At 44.2% G+C, this 27,819-nt stretch overlaps 2 protein-coding genes across 15 annotated transcripts in view; both read right to left on the bottom strand.

Moving 5' to 3' along the window:
* Positions 1 to 10,185, bottom strand: part of TMOD1 (tropomodulin 1) — a 29,071-nt gene extending 18,886 nt beyond the window's left edge. For 2 of the 5 annotated variants that reach the window (XM_065046279.1, XM_065046276.1), the window contains exon 1: positions 9,970 to 10,125. The gene's annotated coding sequence lies outside the window, so the exon portion shown is untranslated. Of the gene's footprint in view, positions 1 to 9,969; positions 10,126 to 10,160 lie in introns of those variants that run through there. The other 3 variants (XM_065046277.1, XM_065046280.1, XM_065046278.1) reach the window with 3 other exon arrangements.
* Positions 10,186 to 11,825: 1,640 nt separating this feature from the next.
* The window catches only part of TDRD7 (tudor domain containing 7), a 49,150-nt gene continuing 33,156 nt past the window's right edge, over positions 11,826 to 27,819 (bottom strand). For 7 of the 10 annotated variants that reach the window (XM_065046271.1, XM_065046268.1, XM_021298472.2 and 4 more), the window contains 10 exons: positions 26,667 to 26,853; positions 24,978 to 25,089; positions 23,895 to 24,097; positions 23,613 to 23,747; positions 21,854 to 21,937; positions 21,557 to 21,691; positions 21,116 to 21,226; positions 19,154 to 19,644; positions 18,661 to 18,821; positions 15,983 to 16,465 (listed from right to left, as the gene is read on the bottom strand). In XM_065046271.1, the coding sequence (XP_064902343.1) occupies positions 16,245 to 16,465; positions 18,661 to 18,821; positions 19,154 to 19,644; positions 21,116 to 21,226; positions 21,557 to 21,691; positions 21,854 to 21,937; positions 23,613 to 23,747; positions 23,895 to 24,097; positions 24,978 to 25,089; positions 26,667 to 26,853 (1,840 nt within the window). In that variant the 3' untranslated portion in view covers positions 15,983 to 16,244. Of the gene's footprint in view, positions 12,256 to 14,613; positions 14,798 to 15,005; positions 15,070 to 15,982; positions 16,466 to 18,566; positions 18,623 to 18,660; positions 18,822 to 19,153; positions 19,645 to 21,115; positions 21,227 to 21,556; positions 21,692 to 21,853; positions 21,938 to 23,612; positions 23,748 to 23,894; positions 24,098 to 24,977; positions 25,090 to 26,666; positions 26,854 to 27,819 lie in introns of those variants that run through there. The other 3 variants (XR_010469016.1, XR_010469015.1, XR_010469017.1) reach the window with 3 other exon arrangements.

Raw genomic sequence — 27,819 nt, 5'->3', positions numbered from 1 at the left:
CCGGCAAGGCTGTCCTGGTCGGCATGGAGTAAACCAGAGCCTTTATCAAAATTACCCATGGATAGAATTGTCATAGAATCATGGAATAGTTTGGGTTGGAAGGGACCTTCAAAGGTCATCTAGTCCAACCCCTCTGCAATGAGCAAGAACATTTCCAACTAGATCAGGTTGCTCAGATCCTCATCCAGCCTGGCCTGGAATGTCTCCAGGGATGGGGCACCTACCACCTCTCTGGAAAACCTGTGCCAGTGTTTCACCTTTCAGCTCTTTAAAGGGGCCTGTAAGAAAGATGGGGATGGATGTTTTAGCAGGGCCTGTTGAGACAGGACATGGGGTAATGGTTTTAAACTAAAGGAGGGGAGATTCAGACTAGACATGAGGAAGAAATTTTCTACAATGAAGGTGGCGAAACACTGGCCCAGGCTGCCCAGAGAGATGGTAAACGCTCCGTGCCTGGAGACATTCAAGGCCAGGCTGGATGGGGCTCTGGGGAGGATGGACTGGATGACCTTTGAAGGTCCCTTCCAACCCAAATTATTCTATGATTCTAACTCACTCCAGGCTGCTAAAATCTCTGTAACAGCTGAAAATACCCACACCTGCTATGCACATGGCAGTCTCTGTCTTGGCTGCGTGGGAACAACTACCCTAGGGGCAGCCACAGCACCTTCCCAGCAATCAGGGTAGCCCAAAAGCGGTGGCTCAGGTTGGACTGGCGTGCAGCCCCCGCAGGGCTGACCTTGTCTCCATCTGGCAGAAGGACGGGGACTGTCAGCACCAAGAGGTGAGAGGCAGGACAGACGTCGGATGTCGGCGTGCACAAGCAATGCTTTTGAAAAACGCTCTGGGTTTTAAAGCACCTCAGAGAGATACAGAGCCGAGGCTGCACAAAGCAAATGGCCTGAGGACTGAGGACAGGTGCAGACCCGCAGGGAGGGTTTTGTTTGCCAGGTACTTCAAGCAGAGCTGCTGGGAGGGGACGGTTCAGCACATGGGGAGCAAAGCCGTGCCCATGGGGCCAGGACATGGGCACTGCTCCCCTGCCCACCCAAGGAGCTGCCAGGGGTTCAGCATCGCACCCTGCAGCTGTGCCCCTGGGACCAGCTGCCTTATCTCTACGTCCCACGTCTCTTCTACCCTATCTTGCTAATGAGTGCTAGGAGAAAAAGCAAATAGCCCGTCTGCTGTAAATGGCAAAGCGGGCTTTGTACTGCCAAAAATAAAAAGCGGGTAAATTCTGCCTAAGCGTAATTGTTTTCATTTATACAACATGTCAGAACACCGACTGCCACAAACTGCTCTCTTTCAGCCATTCTAGGGTTCAAGCATGGTTTAGCATAGGTCCCCCCACCACCCGGGTTCCAAAAACATAACAAGATTGTCCAGCACAACTGCAATATTATATTCAAATTTTAAATCCACACACTTCTGGACATTTGGGAAAGAGTTAACCCTAACTCACCACAAATCTGCTCCATCAAATCTATTCTCAGTGCCTTCCTAAGATAGGCAGCTTTGATTTCTTGCTATTTTTCATTAAACCTAGCAATACATTTTTCATTCGACAAATAAAGGAAGCATCACAACAAAATATATACATTAAATAGAGAAGCTGCAGAGAGTTTAGGTCTCATTGTCCAAAGTATTCATCAGACACAAAACAGCCCAAAAACTTGCACTTGTTAAGTCTGAAGAGCACACAAGTTGGGATGCATGAAGAACAATCAAAAAGGTTCAAGGAGAAAAAATGAAATCAGTTGGGAGATTATGGTGGGGGACTTACACCATAGGTCATCTACAGGAAAGACTATTCCTATCATGAATACAGGAAAACAAAACAAAAAAGGGGCAATATTTGTGATTATGAGGGGGATGAAGTAGTTTCTTTCTGAAGGGTCTAAACAAACAAAGGGATGCTGTAGAGCAAGTAAAATGACAAGTATCCCGTACGACATTGGAAATACTCCTTTCACTGCTCTGCACCAGTACAGCTGCCCCACAGCACTGTGACATTTCTTGGGCACCAACACCTGCGAGCAGCACCGACCGCTGCCCAGGGAATCAGAGGAGCCCCAGGGAGGCGGCTCAGGAGGGACCACTGTGTCCTGTACAAGGTGCAGAGCAGGCGCAGGGACATGGGGGCAGGGGCCTGGCAGCAGCGGGCTCGGCCTGCGACAGGCTGCTCGGGGAGCCTGTGAGCGGCACAGGTACTGCCGAGCTGGAGGATCTGCAGGATCATCCCTCAGTGCTCTGGCAGCCCCAAGAAAAAGAACACATGAGAACTGGGCAAAGTGACACAAACCAGACTCTCTTCAGTGGTGCCCAGCAACAGGATGAGGGGCAAGGGGCACAGACTGAAGCACAGAAGGTTCCATCTGAATACGAGGAAAAGCTTATTTACTTTGAGGGTGCCAGAGCCCTGGAACAGGCTGCACAGGGAGGTCACGGAGTCTCCTTCTCTGGAGACATTCAAGACCCGCCTGGACACATCCTGTGTGATCTGCTCCAGGTGAACCTGCTTTAGCAGGAGGGTTGGACTGGATGATCTCCAGAGGTCCCTTCTGATCCCAACCAATGTGTGATTCTGTGAAACAGCAGCGAGCAAGACAAATTCTAAATAAAACCCAAAAATGTCATAGAGAAAAGCTACAGGATGATTTCCCCTTGGTGCTGTGTAACACAACACAATGGTGCCCTTGCCCAGCTCATCCTTCAGCTGCACTCCCTCCCGTGTGCACAGGCATGCAAAAAGCAGCAGATTACGGAAAGCCTTCTTTTCATACGTATGCGGGGAGAAAAGCAACTAACCTCAGTGAAGACACAGGGTTCTAGGTGATCAACCCTGTTATGAGCCCAAGCCAACCCCGATTTGTGCGTTCCACGGCAGGCTGCAGTAGGTGGCTGTCCCTTCCGCGGCCGCAGGGACCGCAGCGTACCAGAGGGCTTGGTGCATCCCAAGTCACCGGCCACACTGAATCGCCAGACAAAGGCAGAGGACGGGAACTCTGTGTATTCTGCCCACCGATGAGAGCCATGGATGAAAAAAGTGACCATCCCCCGCCCCCAGAAAACCCTCAGACCTACTGGGAAACTTTTTCAATGCTTTGAAATAAGAAAGCAGACCGAACGTTTAGTGTCTGAGATAAGGAACTGGCCAACAAGTATCTCCAGCATAGATACTGAGGATTCTTGGAAAAACTGTGAACTTAGAAGACAAAAGGCTATTTACGATGAAAGCTGGTTTTAAGCAGCATGGGGGGCAGGAGATAACCCCATGAGGGACAGCCTGGCTCCACTTGGGCAGGGTTTTGATTTATGAGATTTTTTCATAGTTTAAGTATAAATCTAAGTCAGGGTTCAGAACTTTTATAAAATAAAAACAACAAATCAATGTAAAACAACCCCTCTGTAATTGCTACAATTTCTTTTTTATGTTCTTTGACTTGTAGAGTAACTTCAAACACCAGCATTTTTTGGGGTTTTTTTTTGAGAAACTACACATACCTCAAGTGACCATTTCCTACAAACTCAAGAGAAGTGAAGTACTTCGTGTGCACACACTTAGACCGCAGTGAATCACCCAGGTGTCAACACAAGATGCATGCTGTGCAGACGAGAGGAGCAAAACAGCTCCAGCTGGTTTCCTAAATCAAGATTATATTTTCACACGACCTCTCAGTCCTCTGACAAACCTCAAGGCCATTAGCTAATTAACAAAATCTCATGCAGGACTCAAACCCTCATTTCTTGTCAAGCTGACCATGTGTGCAAAGGGTTCATCACCACAGGTGTAGCGTGGAGCAAGCCCTGGCATCTCCTTTGGCTGACAGGGAACGAAGGAGGGAGCTGGGGCATCTGCAGGGAGGTCCAGGGGAAGGGGGCACACCAGAAGCAGGAGGAGCAGAGCAGGGGAAGCTGTTACAAGCAGTAGAGCAGGGGCCGAAACAGCGGGGATGCAGGGATGGAGAACACGGATACAGCAAAAAGTGAGTCTCTTGCTGGTTCTGCTGCTCGTAGGACAACTTGCAAACCCTAGGCTTGCAGTCCAGCACACCTGGGTGTTGGTGTGCAAGAGCTTGATGCCACAGCCATCCTGCTGCTGGAGTCCCTGAGCACCCCAACATCACCAGTTCCCAGGAGCTTCAAGAAGGGACCAACAAATTACAGCCAGATCCAGTAACAACAGCATGAAAGATGCACATCAGCGTCTATTGAGACCACATCTGAAAACATGAGTTTATGCAAATTTTGCAAAACCCAGTAGGAAATCAGAGCAGAGCACAGGAGGAGCTGGATCCATCCCCAGTGTCATCACGCAGTCTTATACACCCAAAGTCTTGACCGCTAGGTGCTTCCTATTGCCAGTTACTCTGGTCACGAGAGAAGTAATGGCAGGTGTGCCGGTACAGCAATGCTCTCCTCCCAGTGCACAGGTTCAACTGTCACACCTAGAGCAGTGGTCACTTCTCTGGCAGACACAACCAGAGCCCAGCAGTGGCCTTGCAGAGGAACACGTGCTCCACGACTGCGGTGCAGGCGTTCCAAACTGTTCCAAACATACTTTGCTCTCGCTAAACATCACGACTTTGGCTTGGAGAAGTGAAGGGATGATAATCAGCTAAATCCAGCCCTTTTCAGGGAATGGTCTCCTACACATCTTTTGCAGATCCTTTTGTAGGCTGATCTCATATTCCCAGCCAGAGAGGAAACCACCTTTTTAACGAGCCATAAACACAGACCTGGGCTGCGGCATCACACACTGTTGGTCTGCTTGGGCTCTGCAGCACTGCCTTGAACGTACAAGATGTTGAAACACCTTTTTAAAGCTACAAGAGACTTCCTATAGACTCTGCACTGGACTTGCAGTCCAAGCTGCACTAGAAGGCATCTAACCAGGAGTCCACAGAGGTGGTGGGTATTCTCCCCTGCTTAGTACCACTGAGGCTGCAGTTCCTGCACCCAGTTTGATGCACCCCAGTAGAAGACGGGTCTTGACAAGCTGAAGAAACTCCAGTGCAGGGCCACCAGGATGGGCAGGAGGCTGGGACACAGCAGACATGAGGAGAAATAGAGGGAAGTAGACTTCTTCAGCCTGGAGAGAGGAAGGCTGCAGTGGGATCTAACTGCAGTCAGTCATCGGCTGCCTGAAGGGAAAGAATTTCTAGAGAAGACAGAACCAGGCTTTCCTCAGAGCTGCACGGGGGAAGGACAAGGGGCAATGGGAACAAGTTGTGGCAAGGGGAAAACTCCCTGCCACAAGCACGATGCAGCCCTTGGACAGGGCCCAGAGAGACGATGGGGTCTTCATCCTTAGATACTGGATGTTCAGCTGGGCAAGGTCTTGGGCAACCTGACCCAGCTCTGAGGCTATGTCTGCTCAGAGGAGGATACCGTACTAGGAACTTCCAGAGGCCCCTTCCCATATAAACTGTCTGTGACTGGGTCTCAGAAGAACGTGCAGGTATGTTGCCCTGTCCAGGTTCCTCCTCTGAACACCAGGAGGTTACACAGTATGGGAACTGGGCTCCATGCTGATCCCCTACATATCACAAAGACTTGTCTTCTGCATCCACTCAATTTATCCAGCTGAAGCAAAGTCCTCACTGCTGTAATTCAAGTTTGAATTCAGATTCTAGTTCAACACCAGGGGATTTAGCTGCCTTCCCCTGAAACAAACTGTTAAACCACCATGAGCTTAGACATGGCTGAAGGTCACTCACCTTGGCTAAACCCCTTGCTTCTGCACCGTGAGCCACTCAGCCTCCAGCAGACCACCACAGTATCTCACTTCGCAGCTTTCTCATGCTGGGAAGCCATTGTGACACTTGCAGAGTAACCAAGCATCATCTTGAACGATTCTCAATAAAACAGCCCATACAAGGCAGCTGATATCCCCAGCCCCTGGTTCAGCCAGCGCTGCCCACCAGACACATCGTTATCCCTCAGCCTTTCCACAGCAGAGCTGGGCAGTACCAGCACGTTCATGCCCTGGATGAGAAGGGTGGACAGAGAAAAGACAGGTGATGGTCCGGACAGTGAGAAGCTCTGTCATGTCAGATGCAGAGTGAGAAGCTCTGTCATGTCAGATGCAGATGTCAGAGACCCTCTCAGCCTCCCTGTAAGAGGCTCATGCCTAATGAAATACAATGGGGAAATTGCTGCCCCTTCAGGAAGCTCAGACTTCTCCAAGGAGGACCTGGATTTCCTATGGTTTGGTAGAAACCTCACAAGTAGCTGTTACACCTACAACACACTATAATTTGTATTTGAAAATAAATATCTGGAAGGAGGCATTTTGGATCTATCAAAGCACATCATGACTTCTGACCCTCTAAATGACATTCTGGCCACATAAAACATGTAATGCTATCTGGAGTTAAAGTCACCACCCACAACCCTACAGCAAAGAAGTTCAATATGTCATAGACAACATTTACTGATTATGCTGCTTAATTACCACACTGGAGCTGACATTCCCATCCTTGCACTTGACAACTCCACAGCAAACGCCTTGTTGTCCAAGGCCATGCACACACTCGAGAAAGCTCCCTGCACTTGACCAAAGCAACCTCTTCATCCACTGGTGCTGAGGGAAGCCTAAGGCTGGTTACACCCTCCCGGACCTTCCTCCCTCCTTGCGCACCAGGAGGTGCGGCTCACCCAGTTCCAAACCCGATAGTCAGGAACTGCTTGTATCTCCTGGCCCTGCTCTCCTCAACACTGTGCAACCTGCAACCACAAAACTCAACACTGGCTCTTACCAAGCGGTCATTCTTATCAGGGCCATCCAGCAAATATCCTGGATGTTCGGTGACCAGGCAACACGTAACGGGCTCAAGCTCTGCCAAAGGCCAAGTACAAACCATCCCAGCTGTATCTCCCCTTTGCATATTTTTAAGGCACACACTTGTAAACACAGTTATGTGTTCTCCTATTTGGGGTGAGGTTCTCTCATGCACCTGGCATGTACTTAATTGCTTAATTACTAATCCCTATAAAAAGCGTGTGGGCACGCTTGAGTCACTAGTGACACTGTGCACTCGGTTCCTGCTCTGTAACCTGAACCCTTCCCCTTGGAAACTTCACAGCCAGCACAATCTCCTCTGAAAAGCGACCCTGGGTTTCTCGCCTGAACTTCTGTCAGTCCTCAGATGGACTCCTGCTTCCCTGGCATGCTCAGCTCGAGTAGCAGGGAGCAGCTGCAACAGACGGATGCCATGTGAAGGCAGGACCAGAAAGGCTCTTGTCCTGTGCTGAGCCGTGCATCGGACCCTTCGACAGGCAGTGGCGATGTCCTGTGAAGCCCAGAGCAAAGCGCAGGGAGCTGTCAGTGACACACCTACACCTGCTTGTTCCAGCTCCCACCCCATTGCTGGTGCGGTTGGCGCAGAGGAACCAAGAGTGAAATGCTCCATCAATGGGCCACTAATAAGCCCTAGATAGGCTGATTCTTAGCGAACACTGGAGCAAAATGAGTACTGTTCCAGCAGCAATGAGCATGTGGACCAAATCTGAATGAGACATTTAGCAGAGGTAGGACCTCACACCATCCTCCAAGGCCTGAGGAGACAAAGATGTCACCTTCAGCTAGGTGTTCCTGCTCTGGCAGGGGGATTGGACTAGATGATCTTTCGAGGTCCCTTCCAACCTCTAACATTCTGTGATTCTGTAAGAGAGCTACTAAACCACACAGCGCTGGAACGCAGCAGAGCTCTGGGGAGGCATTGCTGTAGCCTTGTAGCCTCCCAGAGCATCTCCTACTTGCTGCTGCCAGCCAGGGTATCCTGGGCTGGACAGACTTGGTCTGACACAGGATATCCTCTGTGTTTATCCCATTCACCACAATCAAGTAGGAAGAGCTCCCTCTCAGGAGGGTGACGCAGCTCTGAGACAGGTCACCAGGGTGGTGGGGTCTCCACCTTGGGGGGTTTCTAGAAATAGGCCATATGAAGCCGCAACCTCCCTGGCCAAAGAGAGATCTGCTGTGAGCTGGGGATGGACTAGAGAACCACTGAGCCATCGACAGTGCTTGGGTCCTGTGACAAAAACCATACGCCCATTCAGTATGGCCATAGAAAACTATTTTTATCTCCTGTGTTTTTTCAGGAGTCTGGTAGTTTTACAAAGTAAACAGGTTCTAACTACAAATCGCTGTCCGGAGTAGAGAAGTGAAGACAAAGTCACAGAACCACAGAATCACAGATAGTCTTCCTAGCTCATGATTCACAAATGGCTGTCAACTACAGAGGAAAAAGTCAGAAAGCAGATCCCAGCCTCCTCCTCTTGAGCTGTGCTGGGCTTTCACAAAAACTCCACAGGCCTGGAAAACAGAAAAGCAAAACAATTCATCTGCAAACATTACATTCAGCAGTGCATCATTCTGGCGGATGGAGTTACAGGGGACAGTGGCTTCTTACAAAAGGATCATTCAGGATCTCTTGAAAAGAGAAATCAAACTGTCCTCTGGGTGAATGAAAGTTAAACATGGGCAAAGGAAATCAGTAATGAGATAGACCAGCTTGTCTCTGCATCTGTTTGACTTCCCCAAACACACCAAGCAGGAGGGGAGACAGCAATGTATTCCCAATGTTATGCAAAAACATATTATCTGGAGAAAAACCAGCAGACCATTACAGCTGATAAATGTGTGTAGAAAAGAACAGGATGAGTCAGGCTGGAAAACAAAGCAAAGCTGAAGGGGGGGAAAAAATAAAGAGCTTAGACAGAAGGAGAACAGAGACCTTGAAATGAGCAGCAGTGAACATATGATGCAGTGTACTTGTTGGGATACCCAAATGCATGTACATTAGGGCAACAGGTACAGAGGCTGTACAGAAACAACAGACTGTCCTGCACCTCTGCAAAAGCCATTCGGCTCTGGGCACCATGGAGCCAGCAAGACAGTGCTTGGCTCTGATATTGTAGCCCAGCTCCTCCTTCCAAGAAGACAAAAGACAAAGGACTCATTACCATAACCTGAAGCAGGGCTCGCATGCTCAAAACTTGTCCAGTATTTGCTCCGTCAGCTAGTCCAAGAGAAGGTGCCACCCCCCAGCACAAATCTCATCTCTTCGATAAGAAATGAGGAATTCATTCCTCATTCCTGCACGAGCCAGTGGGTCACACATGAAGCATGGATTCTATACACACTTAAAAATAACCTCAACCACGTAGGTGAGCACATTTTTGGCTCAAGGCCAAATAACCACTGAAAGATGTAAAGCAACTAGAGAGAGAGGATCTCTGTCTGGAGCAGCTGGTCCAGATGGCGGGCAGTGGGCAACAGGTTCTGCCCAACAAACCATCCAGCACCGTTTCAAAAGCAGAGGCAGACAGACAAGCACATCAAGAAGGCACAGGAGTTGGGGCAGATGCCGTGTCCAGCCGAGCGAAGGAAAGTTATCTTTTGAGACAGGCAGTGCCTTTCAAGCAAGGCAGGGAGTAATTCAAGCGGGACAAAGCACAGCCATGGAAAACACACTCAAGGAATCTTGCCCCCCATCAATTTCTGCTCTTCCTGTACAAAACCAGTGCAGCTTTCTATTCATCTGTTCCCTGGAGAGCCATCTCCTACCAGACCTCCCAGGGTTACAAACGCAACAGCGGCACAAAAAACCCACCGGCGCCTTTCGCAACCCGCTCCCGCGCGGCGCAGGGGCCTCTGCCCCCGCCAGCAGCTCCCGGGGGGCGCAGCCGCCCCGCAGCGCGCGAGCCCCGCATCGGCGCAGCGCCCCGACCTCCGGGCACAGCCTCCCAGCAGGCAGGCAAGTACGCACGCAGGCAAGCAAGCAAGCAAGCAAGCAAGTATGCGGCAGGTAAGCAGGCAGGGCGCCCCAGCACGCAGCCAGTCACCCCTGCACGCAGCCCGGCGCACGCAGCGCGGAGGCGGCCGCTATTTATGTCGAGCCGGTGCCGGTCAAATATTCTGCCCGGATACGGGCCGGACCCGCCACCCCGCCGCCCGCTTACCGTTCCCGTGAGCCGAGCCCGGGCGGCGCGTCCTGCCCGCGCCGGCTCCGCCGCTGGGGGGGGTGGGGGTCCGGCCCCGGCCCCGGCCCGGCCGTCACTCAGCGCGGGGCGGCCCTGTCGCCCCTCCCGGCCGCGAACAGCTGTGCCCGGCTCGGCCCCCGCCCCGGGTCCCGGCTGTGGTTTGTCCTTACCCGCCGCCCGCAGCCGGGAGGACGAAGCTGCACCGTCCACCCCGGGGCACGGCGGCCGCCGCCAGGGAAAGCAGCCCCGGAGCAGCAACGGCGGCGTTTGCCTCCAAAGGGTCTGTGCAGCTTCTAACGGTGTAGGCACGCTGGAGCCTGCCTTCGGACCCCTGGCAACTGCCTGCACAGTGCCGGGCCAGCTGCCTTCTGGAAAGCCCCTTAAGACGTGCCCACCTCGGTTCATGGGGAGCCAGTGAGCCCACCTCGGCTCATGGGGAGCCACTGTGCCACCTCGGTTCATGGGGAGCCAGTGAGCCCACCTCAGCTCATGGGGACCCACTGTGCCACCTCGGCTCATGGGGAGCCACTGTGCCCACCTCGGTTCATGGGGAGCCAGTGAGCCCACCTCAGCTCATGGGGAGCCACTGTGCCCACCTCGGTTCATGGGGACCCACTGTGCCACCTCGGCTCATGGGGAGCCACTGTGCCACCTCGGTTCATGGGGACCCAGGTCACAGCAAAGCACCCTGGGGCTGCGACAAGACAAACTTCCCCGGAAGGAGCGGTGCGGCCCTGGGACAGGGTGGGGAAGCAGGTGGGTCTCCAGGCTTTGCCAGACCAAGTCATGGCCACCCTGGCCCCTGACTGGGAATGGCCCTGCTACCAGCATGGCTGCAAGTGTGGGTGTTTTATAAAAGCTGCTTCCCCACAATGTCATCTGCATCAATAAACCTATTAATTCAATTTCTTATTTTACTCCCTGGTACTTTGCCCTGTACACCAGTGACAGTCGCCTCCTAGAGCAGCTCCAAGTTTGCCATCAACTCAGAGAACTGCCTTCCAACTTTGTGGTGTCAACAGTTTTGATAATATTGCTGCCAAATCTCCTTTCCCCTATTGCACCTTTGAGTAAAACCCCATGGATTTGTTCAAGAATATTTTTTAACAAATCTCCCACAAAGTATCAGCCTCAAACTCCTCGTCTCTGTAGTCCAGTCTCCAGCAGCCACAAGCGAAGAGTGGAGAGAGCCCCAGATGCATCAGAGGAGGGCAGTCCCTCCACATTTCACAGGCTTAGCAGTACCCTTCATCTGAAAATGCCTTCATTCTCCATGAGATGGTACCTGGCTTTTTTTGCACAGCTTGTCATACAGCTGCTCTGGCTTGTGCTGAGCTTCGTGTCCCATGGCATTCAGAGAAAAATCTGCAGTTAGCCCTGGAAATGCTGCTCATGGCCAGGCCAGGTGAAGGATACAAATGGGACCCTGCCAAGCAGGGTCGTAGAGGTGAGCAGGATTATGTCCCAAATCACTGGCATCATCCCAGTGAAAAGGACACTTAGAACCACCCAGTTCACCCAGTGACTGGCCCAAATGGCTGAATTCCTTCAGGCTGAAGAAACCTGATGGATACCAGATCAGACAAACCTAGTTATCTGTGCTACCTGCTTACCAGCTGTGTTTCTCAAGGGTGTGCAATCTGTGAGGGGCTCAGGAGGGGATCCACCAGCAGAACCAAGCCTCCCTACAAGCCCACGTTGGCTTTTTACTCTGAGATATGCACAAGCTATTTCATTTTTACCCCATCTGTCTCCTGTCATATTGAGCTTTGTTGCCCCCAGCTCATCCAAGCTGAGTGCTGCAGTCCCCTTAGAATCCTGTCTCCACCACGGAAGACATTGACCAGCTTCTCAGCACATTTATTTTCAGTGTAAGTATCAGTGATGCTTCTTTAGCTGTCAGCCATGACACACTGCAGCAACAAAGGCTGCAAGTAGTGCACCTTCCAGCACTGTTCACAAGACACCAAGTATTGCTGCCTCCAGAGCAGCTCTCGAGGTGGTGGCTCAGCACGCATGAAGCCTGTCTGCTCAGGTCACAGGCTTCTCTTGCCCAAGCCAAGTTCCAACCTTGCAGAGCCATTCTCTTCTTCAAGACTTCCAGTCTGAAATTACCAGCAATGAACAAAAGAACACAAAAGGAAGCTTTCAGGCATTATGAAGGTTTAAAGTGAGGTTTTTCTTCATTGCACGATTCTTCACTTTTCTTGTCTGACACAATCAGCACACAAGAAGGCTCTCAAAGGTTTGCCCAATGTGCAGCAACTGTGAGAACAAATCACAGAATCACAAAGAATCACAGAATCAACTGGGTTGGAAAAGACCTCAGAGATCATCAAGTCGAACCCTTGGTCCAACTCTAGTCTGTTTACTAGATCATGGCACTAAGTGCCATGTCCAATCTCAGTTTAAAAACCTCCAGGGACGGCGAGTCCACCACCTCCCTGGGCAGGCCATTCCAATGCCTGATCACTCTCTCTGTAAAGAATTTCTTTCTAATATCCAGCCTAAATTTCCCCTGGCAGAGTCTAAGCCCATGCCCCCTTGTCCTATTGCTAACTGCCTGGGAGAAGAGACCAATCCCCACCTGGCTATAACTTCCCTTCAGGTAGTTATAGAGAGTGAATGATGACATGAAAACAGGGAGACAAGAGAGCTTTGCAATAGAAGTCTCCCTGAATGAGGAAAGAGTAGACCAGGAGTGGAAACTTTGGAGACAGGAACAATTTTGGCATGGCAAAGAGGGTTCCATGTTTCACTGATGAAACAGAGTTCCTCAAAACTACCTGTGGTGAACACCCTGGGAGATGAAAACAGGTAAACTTAAACTTCGTAAACTTAAATTGAGATGGAATAAACAGAAAACAGGTGATTTGAAAGTGATTATTGTTCACAGCCTTGGGACAGTGAACGATCTGCCTTTTGTTTGTTTTCCCTAGGTAACGAACACTCATCTTCCAGTTTATAAAATTCACAGTGTTGCACAAAACATGTCTCTCAATGCTGCATTCCCTTTTTCTGGCTGGAAAGTTATCTTGGGTGGAATCCCAAGAATTGTACTCTCCATCTCCATAACCCAAGGGAGGATCAGCTGGGCTTTTGCAGATACATCTTTACCTGTTGTTTGCACTTAAAATGTAATGTGAGTTCCAGTGAATTTCCAGGCTTTCCCTCTCTCTTTAGAAAGATTGCCTAGCACCTAACCTAAACTTACCTTTCTGCAGTTCAGGCCTTTACATATCCTATTTTCCCTATATATAAACCCAGATACTTTACCAGTGAAAATATTTGAAAACATTCCCTTCCTTAGCCTTCTCCATTCCAGACTAGCTACAATCCTTCTATTTAAGCCAGGTTTTCTAGACTTTTGTTGTTCTTGCTTTCGTCTGCATTCTCTATAATTAATTCACATCTCTCTTGTATGACAGTGCCTAGTTCTGCTTGCAGGATTCCCACGGAGGCCTTTCTTATAGCTGTCGGAATGGAAAGATCTCGTGAAACAGGAACTCCACCACCTGCTCCATTCAGACACAGGCGGTGGAGGCGCCCCTGGTGAGCTGTCACACGTTCATGAAAGCAGAGAAGCCGCTCACAGCAAACCACAAACACACACTGCTGGAAAACTGAAGTTAAAAACCATGGAGCATTCTGTGTGAATTAACAGCTTAGGCACAGCAGGCAGGTCTAACGCCTCCTAGGGGCAGCAGACTAACTGCTGATTACACTTCATGGATCAGCAAATGTTACAAATTCAATGTTCAGTGTTGTGTACAGCCAACACCTTCTGCATGTTTTTCGAAGCCAGAGCACACAATGTACCCAAATAGCACTAGCAGGCCAGTTAGCAAATGTATCAGAGACTATGGGCTGGTCAGTGGGGTAAAAAAAACTAACATTAAAAGCAGGTATAAGATCATAGCTCTGTAGCTGACTTCACAGACATGGTAAGACAGTAAGTAATAGCAGAGTACTTGTGGTGTAATGGACTAGCAATGCTACTTCAGACAGGGGTGTTGTCATATAGTGGGTATAAAGACTGGGATGCAGTGTATGAACTGAACAGAGCATTGTGTTAGTAACTTTGGGTTGGGTGCATGTTCCATACACACCTAAAAGGATTCACCACATGTGAGTGGTGCTCCTGGGTTTGCTGATTATTTATTTAGACCACACTCTGTGCTATGAAGATAACATCTACATGAACTCCATTGAGCCATACCAATGCATGAGACTGTGTGAATATTGTCCTTGCTACCAATTTGGCCTTTTTAGACTCTGGGGCAGCCACCGACAACCAAGGAGGGGGTGAGGCATACACCAGAAGGAGCAGACAACGAGCTCAAAAAGCATGCTGAGCCTCTCGAACATCTGCAAGGCCCTTTCCCGTAATAACTATGAGTGCGGAGTCCCAAAGCCTGCCCCATTAGTTCACAGGTGCAAATCAACTAATGGCCAGCAGCAGATCCCCAAACCTCAAAGGATGCAAACATAGCACAGGCATTTCTTACACAACCAGCCAAACTTCGGAACAGCTCCAGCTACACACCCTATGCCATTACAATTATTAATTAGTAAGCCATCAAACTTTGCAAGATTGCGGTTGAGGGTGGCATATGCTCTTACATAGGAAAACTCCCTTCAGGAGCTCAGAAAAGTGCTTGTCTCTTGCTAACAACCTGCACCATTCAGATTTTCAGGCTCGGAAGCAGTGCTACACAGAAGGGAACTCCACAGAAATTTATCCTACAGCAGTTCATCATCACATTGATTCCTTCGCCCACACTCTTCACCTTTTCTGCAGTGGCAGCTGAGGAAGAAGAAATTGATTAACATGGAAAAATATTAATATCTTGGGCATTAACATAACTTCAAGTACACTTGAGTGTTTCACCTCCACATACTTAAATATGGACGGGACCATGTTAACTAGCAGTTTGCATCAGATTAGCAGTTTGTTAGTTGATTACCACCCTGTTTCACTACACCCTGTGTACAGTCCAGGCAGAGACACTCACCAGATTTCCAAGAGGACTCCTTGCTGCTTAGCTCCAGCCTTCTCAGAGCTACACCAGAATTAGACTAAGAAGGTGTAAATGTTAAGTCTTACATGCTTAAACAGCTTGTTTACTCAGAATATTTGCATGCATTTTCTTTCTCCCATTCTAATGTTACACATGCACTGCATCTTTCAAGTCATGGTTTCCTTTCTGTCCAGTCTCTTTTAGCCATGCAGACAGCATGCTAGCAGAATTTATTAGCTCAGATTGTGTGTTACTAGAAAGATTATATAGTTATGCACAGCAGAAAAAATTCCTTCTGTGGAAAGCTTTAATACTGTTTAACAATGCTATGCAAGCAAACTCAAATCTAGGCAGCAGACTATGAAATATCATCATGTCTACACCTCTTCTAAATATTCCTACTGCCAAAAATAAATTAGATTATAAAGTAGGCCAAAAATACAGTGTTCATAGGACTTGAAGCCCTGATCCATATGCCTATAGACAGGGCTTGCTCCTGTCTCCAGGGAGCAGCAGTCCTTGAAAGTTTCACAGAAGCACACATGAGAAGGAGCTATCAAAAAGAGGGAAAGGAATGCCTTGAATTTAGCAGCTGCTCAGGGGCGCTCGGGTGAGGAGGGGAGCGGAGAATTCAGGAAAGTGGTATAATTGCTAAAGAACAGCAAGCAGACTGGTAAGCGCATGAAGTGCACACCCTTCTGTGAAAGCTAAGACCCACAATGCAGTGTCCCAAACAAGGCACTTTCAACTATTAAACTCTTAAGAATTTAAGGAAGGGGGAAAAACCCACCAATAATGCATGTCAATGACACTAAATTTAGAAATATTGAGGACTGCTTCCATGTTTCTCAAGTAATTAAAGTGCTAGTTGCAGAAAATGGGAGGAGTATCCAGTAATGGCTCTGAGTAACAGCTATGCAATAAAAAGCCCCCCCAAAACTAGGGAAAGATCACAAGAACAAAAGTCAAAATTGTTTATCGATAAATAACTTTTTTTAATATTTTCACCCAAACATTCTAGCATTACAATGGTAAACAAAGTGCAAATTTTCAGAAAGTCAACTGAAATCAACAGAACCAAACTTGTTAAACAAAACCTTTTCACAGAATACAGATTTTAAAGTTTTATCCCCTTTATGTCTCCAAGGCCATGTAGTAAATAAGTTGCTCTTCAAAACCTGTTACTTATATTATTGCTAAATAATCTGAGCTGCTACATTTCAGAAGTGGCAATTAATCATCCTTTGAAAATTCCACAAGACTTTGAGACACAAAATCATGAATCCAAATATCAGTATCTGGAAGAGATGTATCCACGAGGAAGGTCACTATTTTTCGATCCCAAGAGTTAGTGCTTTCGTTAACTGCCTGTATCTGTGCCACCAAGGGTTTCTTCTCTACAAGATTCCGAAACACTATTGATGCCTCTTCTGACCACTGCTGGCTTTTCACTCCTGGGACAAATGTAAAGCAAAATAGAAGGTCATTTACAGACTAGACCAATCTGAATGACTAAGTTTATAAAGAAGTGGCGGGAGTTTAAATACTTGACAAAAGAGAAGTTCAAGTGCTCCTGAATGCAGCTTGACTCTAGAAAGGAAACACAAGCTCATTCGTCTCCCACACAAACAAGCTTACTTGTTACAGAGACTATGACATTTATTTTTTTCTTGAAGTCTAAAGATATGGACAAGTTTTGCAGAAGTGAAAGGCAAATGCACTGACTCCCTGTATATTGGCTGCCATGCATGATCAAGACTTATTAAGAAACACCACAAAAAGGAAACTAAAGATCCTTTCAAAACAATTTCCTTGTTTTCTGCCTGAGATTGCCAAAATTGTATGTCCTGTTTGCCTTACTTTAGATTTAAGTTTTCCTCATCTCAAAGCAGCATCAGCAACTAAAACATCTGCCAAACCTTCAAGTTCCAAACTAGATCTGCAAAGAGCAGAAATGAAGAGAAATGCAGCCTAAATGCAGCCTAATCCTGCTGCTTATTCTTTGAGTGCTGTGTCCCACAAAGTCAAATCTGCTCAGGGATGTGACGCTGCGAACCAAACAACTTTTTGAATATGGCTGTAATCCACCAAGAAAGAAGTGGCTCCTGCAGAATCAGAGTTCAGTCTCCCCAGACCACTGCTGGTGTTCAGCATCTAGACACAAGAGGCTCAGATATTGTGCATGAATACCGAAAAAACAACTTAGGATAAAAGAAGAAAAACAGCAAAGTGACAACACTGTGCTTTCACTATTAGCAGCAGGTTGCTAATAGTGGAACACAGATCCTTGCAGTTTATGGAAGGAATGAGAATTCAACAGTTCATCAACAGTTAAGAAAGGGTAATTGCTGCTAGGAAAGCAAACAGGATTTTACCAGGAACTGGACCAGAGACTGAGAGGTAGCAGATATGAAAAAACAGAGAGAAAAAAGTAGAAGAATAGCAAGACAATAGTTACCAGTGTTCTGGGCTCAGCTGGCCTGCTTTGGCAGTATGAAGCAAATCAGAGGCCAGCTTAACTAGCTACCTGGGATTCTGTGAAGCAGGAAAGTGAGATGACTTGCAGGCTTGCTCAGCTGGATCTGGTGCTACCCCAATAGACACAGCTAGAAATCAGCCTCATGGCAGCACTGCACTCCTAAGACGCCAGCCTGGGGGTAACATATCCATCATCACTCGCTTAAAGCAACCCCCAAGGTCACACTGAGGCTGTGCAGGAAAGCAGATGCACAGAAGGCAACCGAGGATCAGAGCACCAACTCTGTGGCCTGTCACTGCAGGCAACGTTATTCTGTAACTGGAGTCTAGACTAGTGCTGACCAAACCAGCGGCAGAAAGCAGCAACTGAATAAGAAGAGACACATATATCTGAAAGCAATGCAGAAATGAAAGAAAAAATTGGAAAAGGAAAGACAGTAAGGAGAGACTGAGTTTTATTGTTTTAATTCTATCAGATGTATGCACACTCTATGCACCATGTTCTCAAGGAAATTAATCTTACTTATGTCTGTTGAAAGCCCCTACCCTCCTTGCGGAGTTTGTTTGAGAACACCAATATGTTCAGGCCACTTTGGATTCCAAATATGCACTGGAAAACAGGAAACTGCAGGAGGGGCAAGATATGTGAGAAATACTTCTCCAGAAACTCAGGATCTAATTCCTAACAATATGCAGATTAGGATAAAAAGAACGTAAGTTCTTATTAACTGACATAACTTTGACACTTTGTAATGGGTTTATTTTTAAGGATTCAAAACACAGTTAGTTTTGATTTCCTGGTGTCCTTTACATATTAAGACATCAGTATATTAAATGATAAATATTTATGACAATGAAAAGCAGCTGCTGGAAAAGTTGAAGCAATCTTCAGTTTTATACATTATAACTGTAAGTGCTGCCTTAAAATAAACAGACAAATAGTAAAACAGAACCATCACCACCTATGTCAAGAATAAAAGCAGAGCTATGTTGATGATGAACATGCATGCATGCATCAAGCATGCTTTTGCAAGCAGGTACATGCTTACTTTGGCAAAAAACATTAACATCACTAACCTGTGGTTTTGTCCACTTCACATTTCTGTTCACTTGGTATCCCCACTGATGTAAGACTTTTAACACAAAAAAATTGTAAATTCTTACTACCTACCTGCAAGCTGGGCTGTTACGGCTTGGAAAGGTAGTTTTCTAAACGTATCCATGAGTGGCTGTACGTTCTCTATGCTGACAAACTCATGTTTACCATAGTCCAGCTCATATACTGACAAAAACCCATTTCTAAGAATTCCTTTTATTATGACCCTGTACCACCTAAAAATGGGGAAAACAGGAATAGACAAGTTGAATTCATATCCACACACTGACAAGGCATCAGAAAAACAATACACAACCAAAAGATCTTAACCAGTATGTCTCAGGCTTCCCAGATCTGGTATTATCTGAAGAGAAGTCAACTCTTCCAACTACAATCTGGAAGCATGAAGAGACTGCAACCTCATTTACTCCATTAATCTCTCAGTGATCACTGGACTTCTTTCTGCCACCCTGTTAACAATGCAGACAAAGCAGAGCTAGGCTTGCCTAGCTCAGCAGAGCTAAGCTTAACGTCAAAGATTTTGTTTTTAATTTAAGAACATACTTACTGATTTTCAATTTTAGCTGCATACAGCTTGTTTTTTTCTATGTTCACAGGTTTCTCTTCTGCCCTGCTGTAGTACAAGATCATTTCTTCCATTAGGGCCTCCAGATTATGTAGCTCTTTCCAAGGCTGGACAATAAAGTGACCTGGATGGCAGGCCACTGGGACATAGACATCCATGAGCTCACCAGTCTTTAACAAAGGTAGAGGCGGAGGCACAGCAGTGCTAGACACCACATTGCTGGGTTCTCTGCCTGGATCAGAGGAACTTTTCTCTAGCCTTCCACTAGTTAACCGTAGAGCTGAAAGAGCATCGCTTGTCACTTTTGTGGAGCCAGTCCCACTGGGTGTAACACTCAAGAAAACATCTTTCTGGTGCTTCCACAAGTCTGCATTTTTGATCTGTCGATTGATGCTATGATCCATGTCTGGGAAGTTCTTTGGAGCAAACAAGTAAACGTGTACAATTCCCTTTGAACTGTCCTGCTTTGCCACCTTGGAAAACAAAATATAGTTTAACTTCCAGTTTATACCTATTAAATGAACATCTGATTTTGTACAGAAGACTAAAACCTTTAACAGAAAAGTGGCAACAGTTCACTGCGTTCTATATGCACAGAAGTATTTTCAAGGGTCTCTCAAATATGTTAGTGAAGTTGTCAGATAGTAAGCAACTTCCACAGCAGCTAAAGAAAGCATTTGCAGGTATTGCACTAAGGTACAGCAAATACAAAGCTTGAACTGAGTTTTGCTCTGTCCAATAGGTTCAACCCCAGTACTGTGTGTACAATTCTATTTTTCAGAAGAACAGTAGCCAGTGTCCATACAGATCTAAACAACTAAGTAGTGCTATTAAATATTAACACATAATCCTTCAAAATTATCCGTCTGTCATTATGGGAGATGAAGGATGGGAAAAATTAAGGATGGGGAAAAAAAAAGATGAAAAAAGCTTCCAGCTTTGCATCACACATAACTTTCAAGCACCAACATAAAAATATTTTCTATTTAATATCAAATAAGATAGCATTATTTATAGTAAAGCATTGAAATTTTAATTTGACAAAGTAGAACATTTCCTTACAAATTCTTCTGTTGATTTTCCCAGCCAGGAATAACAACTTTCCATAGTTAAAGCATACATCTGTCATCTGTTATTTAGTCAAGCAAAAATCAGCAACAAGCTCAAAGCATCTAGGAAGAGGATGTTTAGAAAAGCCAGACGCAACAGTCAAGTCCCAGACTACAGGAACTATGTTTTAACTATATGGTCTCCAATGTAAAACCAAGCAAAAAAGGTAAACAAAAGCTACAAAACACTTTTTAAAAGTGCTGTGACAGTATCTGGAATCAGATTTTTAAGAGGAAATTACCTTTGTTTAGTCTGTATCTAATAATAGATTTCCTCTAGAAGAGTGTTTTCAGTTAATTAAACTAGATAGGATACATTGCAAGCAGAAATAATTTTATCTCAAAGATAACATAAATTCTAAGTATATAACAGCATGTACTAAGTCACACTGGATTAGCAAAAGCAATCAAAAATAAAGCTGCATTTGAAGACAAGAAGGAGAAAAAAACAATGCTTACAAGAGACATAAAAATAATTTAACTCAACAGTTTTATCTCTTTATGTGGTGAAACATTAACAACTGTGTTTCATATCAGCTAGTCAAATAACTATCTGCATATCTGAACTGGGACAGCAAAATCTGGAAGACTAATGAGGAGCTGCTAAATTCTTGAGGGGAAACAAGAAACTTCTAACAGGCTTAAGCAAGTAAGTATTATGCCAAATGTCCTAGGAAAAGGACTTTGAATAGAATTTATGTCCAAGGGCTGGCTACAACCTTCTAAACTTCTATAACAAAAATAAATGTTATGAGTAAGCTTCTAGAGTTGTTCTTTCAATGGTCTTTCCACATGCTTATGGATTTCAAGTCACATAGGCATTTTGACTACTTACCTTCATGCTAAATTCAGGACAATTCATTACAGTGTCTCTCAGCCACAGTACAGCATCTGGAGTCCACATGCCGGTGTTAGGAGGCAGATCTGCTAGGCAGCATTTTATAGCCTAAGAACAGAATCAAATGTTATTGAATAATATAGAAACTATTCCAAAAGTTCCTATTCACAGAAACTTCATTAATACTGAGAGATTAAATAATGTATGACAAACAGAAGGAGAGGAACATGCAAAACCTGTACCTTTACACATACACATTTTGTCAATACATAGGACTACATTATGACCTACGTCAGGCAAAAATGCACAATGAAATATGCTCCAGTGTTGAATGTTATTAAAAAAAAAACAAGATTTCATTACATAAACCTTGAAGTAGCAGCACTACAAAAACTGCCCAGAGATCAAGCACAGGTTAGCTTTAACACGCCTTTATACCTGAGGAGGTATTGCAATTACTTCTCTCAGGAATTGTGGTGGGATTTCTCTAAGCTCTGATACTTTTACAGTTGCAACTGTTCCAGTATCCAAGAATTGCACATCAAGTGCCCGTCTAGTATGAATAATCTTTATCTGAAAGAAGAAAGCAAGCGTATCATTTTGAGGTTAAAAATACAACAGTGACACATACACTATAAAAAGCTTCATGGCAACTAAGGATTCCAATTCAGCTAAACAAAAAGAAGAGTCATTTCTGCTTAGGAAAATTGTAGCTGTTCTTTGAATACTTCTTACCTCTACACGTGTCCATTTTCCTTTGGAAAGAAACAAGCAGATTTTGCCACAGAAAGGTAATGATACATTAAACTCAGATGTTTGCTGCAAATATAAAACCAGAAGTTAAAATGCATGGAGCTATTACTATCTGGCATTCATCTAACCACTTCAAAATCTGTACATGGAATGAACAGTTCTAGGAAGCAAAAACTCTGTTTCAAATATAAAATATTTTTCCAGCCTCAGAAGTATTTCTTATCTTGTTTTTTTAAGCTTCTCCAATTCATGAAGTTTTAATTCCAAGCTGTTAATCTTACAGGGCAACTGAAAGAACATAAAGTGCCAGGGGCAAAAAAGTCACACCTAGAAACACAGAATATGAAATCACCAACCATTACTTTAATGTTCTGAAAAGCAAGAGCAGTTTAGAGCTGTGACAGATAACTGAAGAATCTCCTACCTTCTATTCTAGAATACATCATTTACTGAGATATTTATCAAACCAAATTTACTCCTGACTCAAATGAAAGTCTCATGGGGGTGACATTTACCATGATAATCCTAAATAGCATACCAAGACAACAGCTACACTATAAAAAACATGAAGAAACTCAATTTGAAGACACATCAACACCCTCCTTTGTTTAAATTCTCAGGCAAAATTAAAATGCTTAAGATAAGCTGCAAAGTCAAAACTGCTTCTTTTACCCCTGTATACAGATTCTGAATGTCAGTCTCTCTTCAATAGCAACAAGAACCTAACATACATTCTGTCCAGAAAATCTGAACCTTCAAAATAACCTGTCTGCCTGCCTTTGTGCTGGTAAACCTTTCAGGGTCATATATGCATTCATTCCTTCAGTGTTTAGCTTGCTTGAAACCAGTCTTGATAACTGAGACATGTTCAGTATAAAGTATTTTCAGATGGTGTGTGTTCCACAACAGGTCTAAAGCTCAACTTCTACACCTAAACCCACTCTAATAGAGTAGTTGCTTAAGCAGCAGTTCTACCACAACCTCCAAGGTTTTGCATTTCATGGTTTGATTCTCTGTGGTTCCGCTGAATGTTGAACCAATCAGATTATCTTATGATTTCTTCTCTTTTGTATAAATTCTATTAAGTCTAAGTAATGGCTGTTGCATGTGTCTGCAAATGACTGGTGGAATGTCAGACTTCTCTGCCACATACCAATTTTAAAGCAACTTAAGACTTTTGAAAGACTTTTTTGACCTCCTGTACATCAGTTCTAGGTGAAACTGGCCACAACATTCAAAAAACAAGGGTACAAGGACAAGATATGCAGCAGATCAGACCAAAGACATTAAATCTCCAAGGAAGCTAGGCTAAAAAGAACAGACCTTAATTACACTGCTTTTATTGTCACTGTGTAGAGTGTGCTGTGGGCCAGGCTCTTTACACACCTCAACTCCATCATGTAGGTAAAACTTCCAGAAAAAAAATATGGCAGTATCTCCACAGACTTTATACCCATCTGATGCAGCTTTCCATTATGAGCAATATTGTTGCTGTTCTAACTATTCAAGGAAAGTTGTAAGTAGTTACTGAAGCTTTAGAGACACCTTGTGAACAAGAAAGCCTCAGAAGACACTTTTCATGCTGACAGATGCATCCCCAAAAAACTAGTATGATAATTTATACCCTTTTTGAATACTCTACAGCTACTTCAGAAACTTGAACTTATGTGCAAGGAAAATAATGGGTACACTCTGAAGAAAGACTACATGACTTCACCACTTCTCTCATCATAGAACCTACCTTGTAATGGAAGTAGTCTTCTAGTTTTTGCAAGATTTCAGAAAGTCTGGACAAGCCTTTGGATGGCACTTGGCAACACAGGCTTCCGTCAGAGAAAACAGTGGTTACTCTGACATTTGTATATAGTGCATCTACCTGCAACAGTGAGATTTGGACAAGAAAGGGAGAAAAAAACACACACAAAAACTTAGCAAATTTTCTGAGTACTGTTTTCTGTCCATCCAAGACCTTAGCAGTCAATGATTTTTTTAATGAATTAAGAAGGAAGCAGGAAGATGGTACCTTTAGATGCAGTTCAAGGGACTTGTCATACAATGCCTTCAGACAAGTAGCATTGATGTTGATATCGTCTTCGCCGGAAGTATCATAGAGAACAAGAAGAGGAATATCACTCTTTTCCAGTATTTCCACAGCAAATATCTTGGAGCATGTCTGTGATTCCACAGTCTTTACCAGGACAGGATCATCACAGAAGAACTCCAGTCCTGTAAAACACACCATACTTTCATGTATCGGTGTATTTGAGGGGAAAAAATAAACACCAGGGCTGTGTTTGCAACAGGAATCCTTCAAGAATCAGGATGTAGCAAGAAAATAGTACTGCACCCTTACTTGCATTCTGCTAAATTTCCACCTTTTTAAGAGGGAAAGGGGAAAGAAGGGGAAAAGAAGATCCTCTTCAGAAAGAGTCGAAGCAAAAAAAGGATGCATTAAAGAGTTTAAAAATGCATCGAAGAATTAAAAATGCATCCAAGAATTTTTTAAAAAAGGATAAACAAACATAAGCTCATTTGTAGAAATTTCATAGATTTTAAATACCATATTTTTTAAAGTTTGAAATGCCTACCAGTTCTAGGAAGGTGAATAATTTCCAGCAGAGTCTAGGAAGTATGCAACTATTCAAATACTGAAAGGGGAAGATCTTTAAAAGAACTAAATAGAATCATATTTAGGAATATTGTCCAAGCTAGCCACAACAGATATGTCTTATGTACGGAAAAAGGAGTTGTGATAGTACATTGCTTTACACAACAGCAACTGTTTCTTTATCTTTCTTTAGGCTCACATACATTAAAGGGACAAAGACATCCAAGCTAAGTACAGAAAACAACAACGTTCCATTACAGAGATGCTGGATATCAGTATCTTCTGATATCAAGGGTTTTTTAATAACACTCTTGTTCACATCCTTCCTTCCTTTTCCTTGTTTCCATGCCTACCTGTGTCTGCTTAGACTAGCTGTCTTAGACAAAATCTAATACATACAGAGTTATTACAAACAGGATTGAAACTCCCAGACTGAGATGCTTCAATCCATAAATCACGCAACAGCAACCTGTATAGTCAACACTGGCTTTCTCTTACCTGCCAGTTTACATTTTGCTGCTTGAAATGGAAGCAAAGTGAACCGTTTCTGTAGTTTGTACACACTGTTGCTTTCAACAAACTCACTGAAGCCATGATCAACATAGCATACCTGATAATGGAAAAAGGAATAAAAGTGTAAGATCATGTATATAATTGTAAATACATTTTCTTGAGTCTAGGGAAGATGTATCCACTTATCACATTCTCTATGCAGCCACAGACAAATAACTTTTCACTACATTAGCACTATATAATGCTATTAATCTGTTATTTATCTAACTGCTTCAATGTTCAGAGTTTTCAGGGAAAGCTTTCTTCTCAAGATCTCTGCGAAACTATCCTCTCCAACCAATCCACAGAATCTCAACTCTTAATAGGAACAGTGCTGGAAGGACTGAGCATGTATTACCTCAAACCACATGAAGAAAGGTAATAATCTGGCAATTTTTATTTGTAAAGTTTTGAAAGTGTTGAAAAATCAAATACCACTTAAGCGCCCTTCTATGTTTTGCTTTTTGTTTTTACAATATTAAGAGAATAATTTTGATTTATGCTTATAGTAACTTTGACACAAAGACCTCAGTCAATGCAGGAAACCAGTGGGGAAACTGCTGATTGGCAGCAAATAAGTAACAGCTGAAAGGAGAGAATGGCATTTTTGACAGGGCTTTTTACAACTTTTTTCTAAACCCTATCATGCAAAATGTCTGCATACCAAACAATGAAAAGGGAGTCTGAGGATAATCAGCAAATGCTGCAACAAAGCAGTAGCCTTCTTTTGGCTGATAGCTCTAGATAGAGAGAAACTAGAAGCAAGCTTGCTACCAACATCCTTGTCACTTCTCCAAACCCAACAATCTTTCACAAAACTGAGTTCTGACATCTCTCTCCAAGTTCCAGCTGAAGGTTATCACACTGATTTTCAGAAAAACCTCAAATCTAACATTTGTGCGATTTAAATATTTATGAAATGGATCAACTTTAGAAGTATGTTAAGCAGACCTGTGTAAAATGTCATCTAACTGGGCCAAGAAAAACAAATAAAAAGGTATCATTTATGTTTGACTAGGCAAGAAATAATTGAGAAGTTTCAAACTTTTTTTACAGTTCTATCGTATGTTCTAGTTTCATTGCAGATGGCCAGAACAGTCTGCTTGGCCCAGGAAAACTTTAACAGAGGAGTTATAGAATATCAAAGGGGTTTAGCTAAAATGTAGATTACACATAACTCCCAGAATACCAGATCTGCCTAAAAGGGAACACAAATATATCCTTCTCATTGTCTTGCTATTCAGTGCATGTAATAGATATTTTAGTAAACTTAAAACAAAGTCTATCAGCAAGTGAATTTTGTTCTTCCCCACTCCAAACAGTGCTACTACACTCATTCCTCCTATCAAAGGTACATCTTCGGTACAAAAATGCCATGGGGCTCAGCACCATATAAAACCCCAAATATTCCCCCAAAACTCAAACGACTTATGAAAAAAAAATCTGAAAGATCATTTAATTTTGGCAATTGCATTACTTCAGAAAAGTCTTAATTTCTCATAACTGAAAATGTAACTACTTCAGGGCAAGAAAGGAGAGAATGCTAGTGCGGCAAATCTAGGAACTGATCATGAATCTAAAACCCAAGATTGTTTCAAAGTCTTTCTCCAAGTGCTAAGAGAGGTAATTACTTGCCTTTATCCTGTTGTCTTCTAGAGAAATTATCCGAGCACGCAACCAGGCATCTTCTTCAGCATGTACCGCAACAAGTTGCCCAACACTTGGAGACTGAGCTAGTGATACTGTGCTATTCTGACTATAATACGCTTTCATGTCATCTTCCATTTGTTCCTGGGCAGAAGAATAATCTTTGCCGACATACCTACAGTATTTTACAAAAACAAAAAAACAAACCACAACACAATGGTTACAATGCAACTTCAAAAAGCTGAATAAAAACCTAAGAACATCTATACTCATGTATGAATATAAGTAACTTAGGGATGTATACTTCTTCTAAGCACATCAGTATCCAAACTCTTTCCTGTTGACAGGGCTACAGAAAAATAACTGACATAAAATTCAGCATGTTTCTTGACAGCTAAATGTATTCCAGCAGTGTATATTCTAACATGCTGAACTAGTTTTTTAAGTAAGAACTCTTACTTGACTGTTACAATCATGTAGAACAACTTGACCACAAGAGCAGAAAAGTATATGGGACCAAGTATAAAAGAGAACAAATAATCACCTCTGAAGTTAGTTTGCCATTAACAGACACCAGCTTAAACACATTTTCACTAAGGTGGATCAAAAACAAGGCATCTACAATAACTTTACAAACAAGCTATCAAGCTGTCAGCCTTCAGAACAATCCTGTATCAGGCTGCTGACCTAATGGTTCATACTGAAGCAGTCTGTGTTGCACAGATAGATCATCTTTAATAAGGTACATAAGCTTACTGAGAAGTCCAAATGGGAAGTTCTGAATGCTTCAGAAACAAGCCAGATTAGAGCAGACAAAAGGAAAGCTTATTCCCAAATTTGTACTAGTAGCTACTGCTTTAACTTCTTCATAGAGTGATTAATACTGCTCATTTCTACCATACAGCTTAGATTATCATCCTATAAAAATCTAGGGTTATTCTGAAGGTCTGCTATATCCCTGGGATTAGTGCAGACACTGTATGATGACATACAATGCTAACTTTGTTATAAAGATCAAGTTAAATCTGATCACATTCCAGGGAACCCTTATTTTCCTAAAGAGAGCCTGCTACCTCACTGTCCAATTACAATATTGTTTTTCAGATGAGAGCACTTTTATTCCTATGTAGGCACTCATCTA

This window comes from Columba livia, chromosome Z (genome assembly GCF_036013475.1).
Source record: "Columba livia isolate bColLiv1 breed racing homer chromosome Z, bColLiv1.pat.W.v2, whole genome shotgun sequence".
Classification (NCBI taxonomy): Eukaryota; Metazoa; Chordata; class Aves; order Columbiformes; family Columbidae; genus Columba; species Columba livia.
The sequence above is the reverse complement of the archived record's forward strand: the minus strand, read 5'-3'. Positions and strand labels throughout refer to the sequence as shown.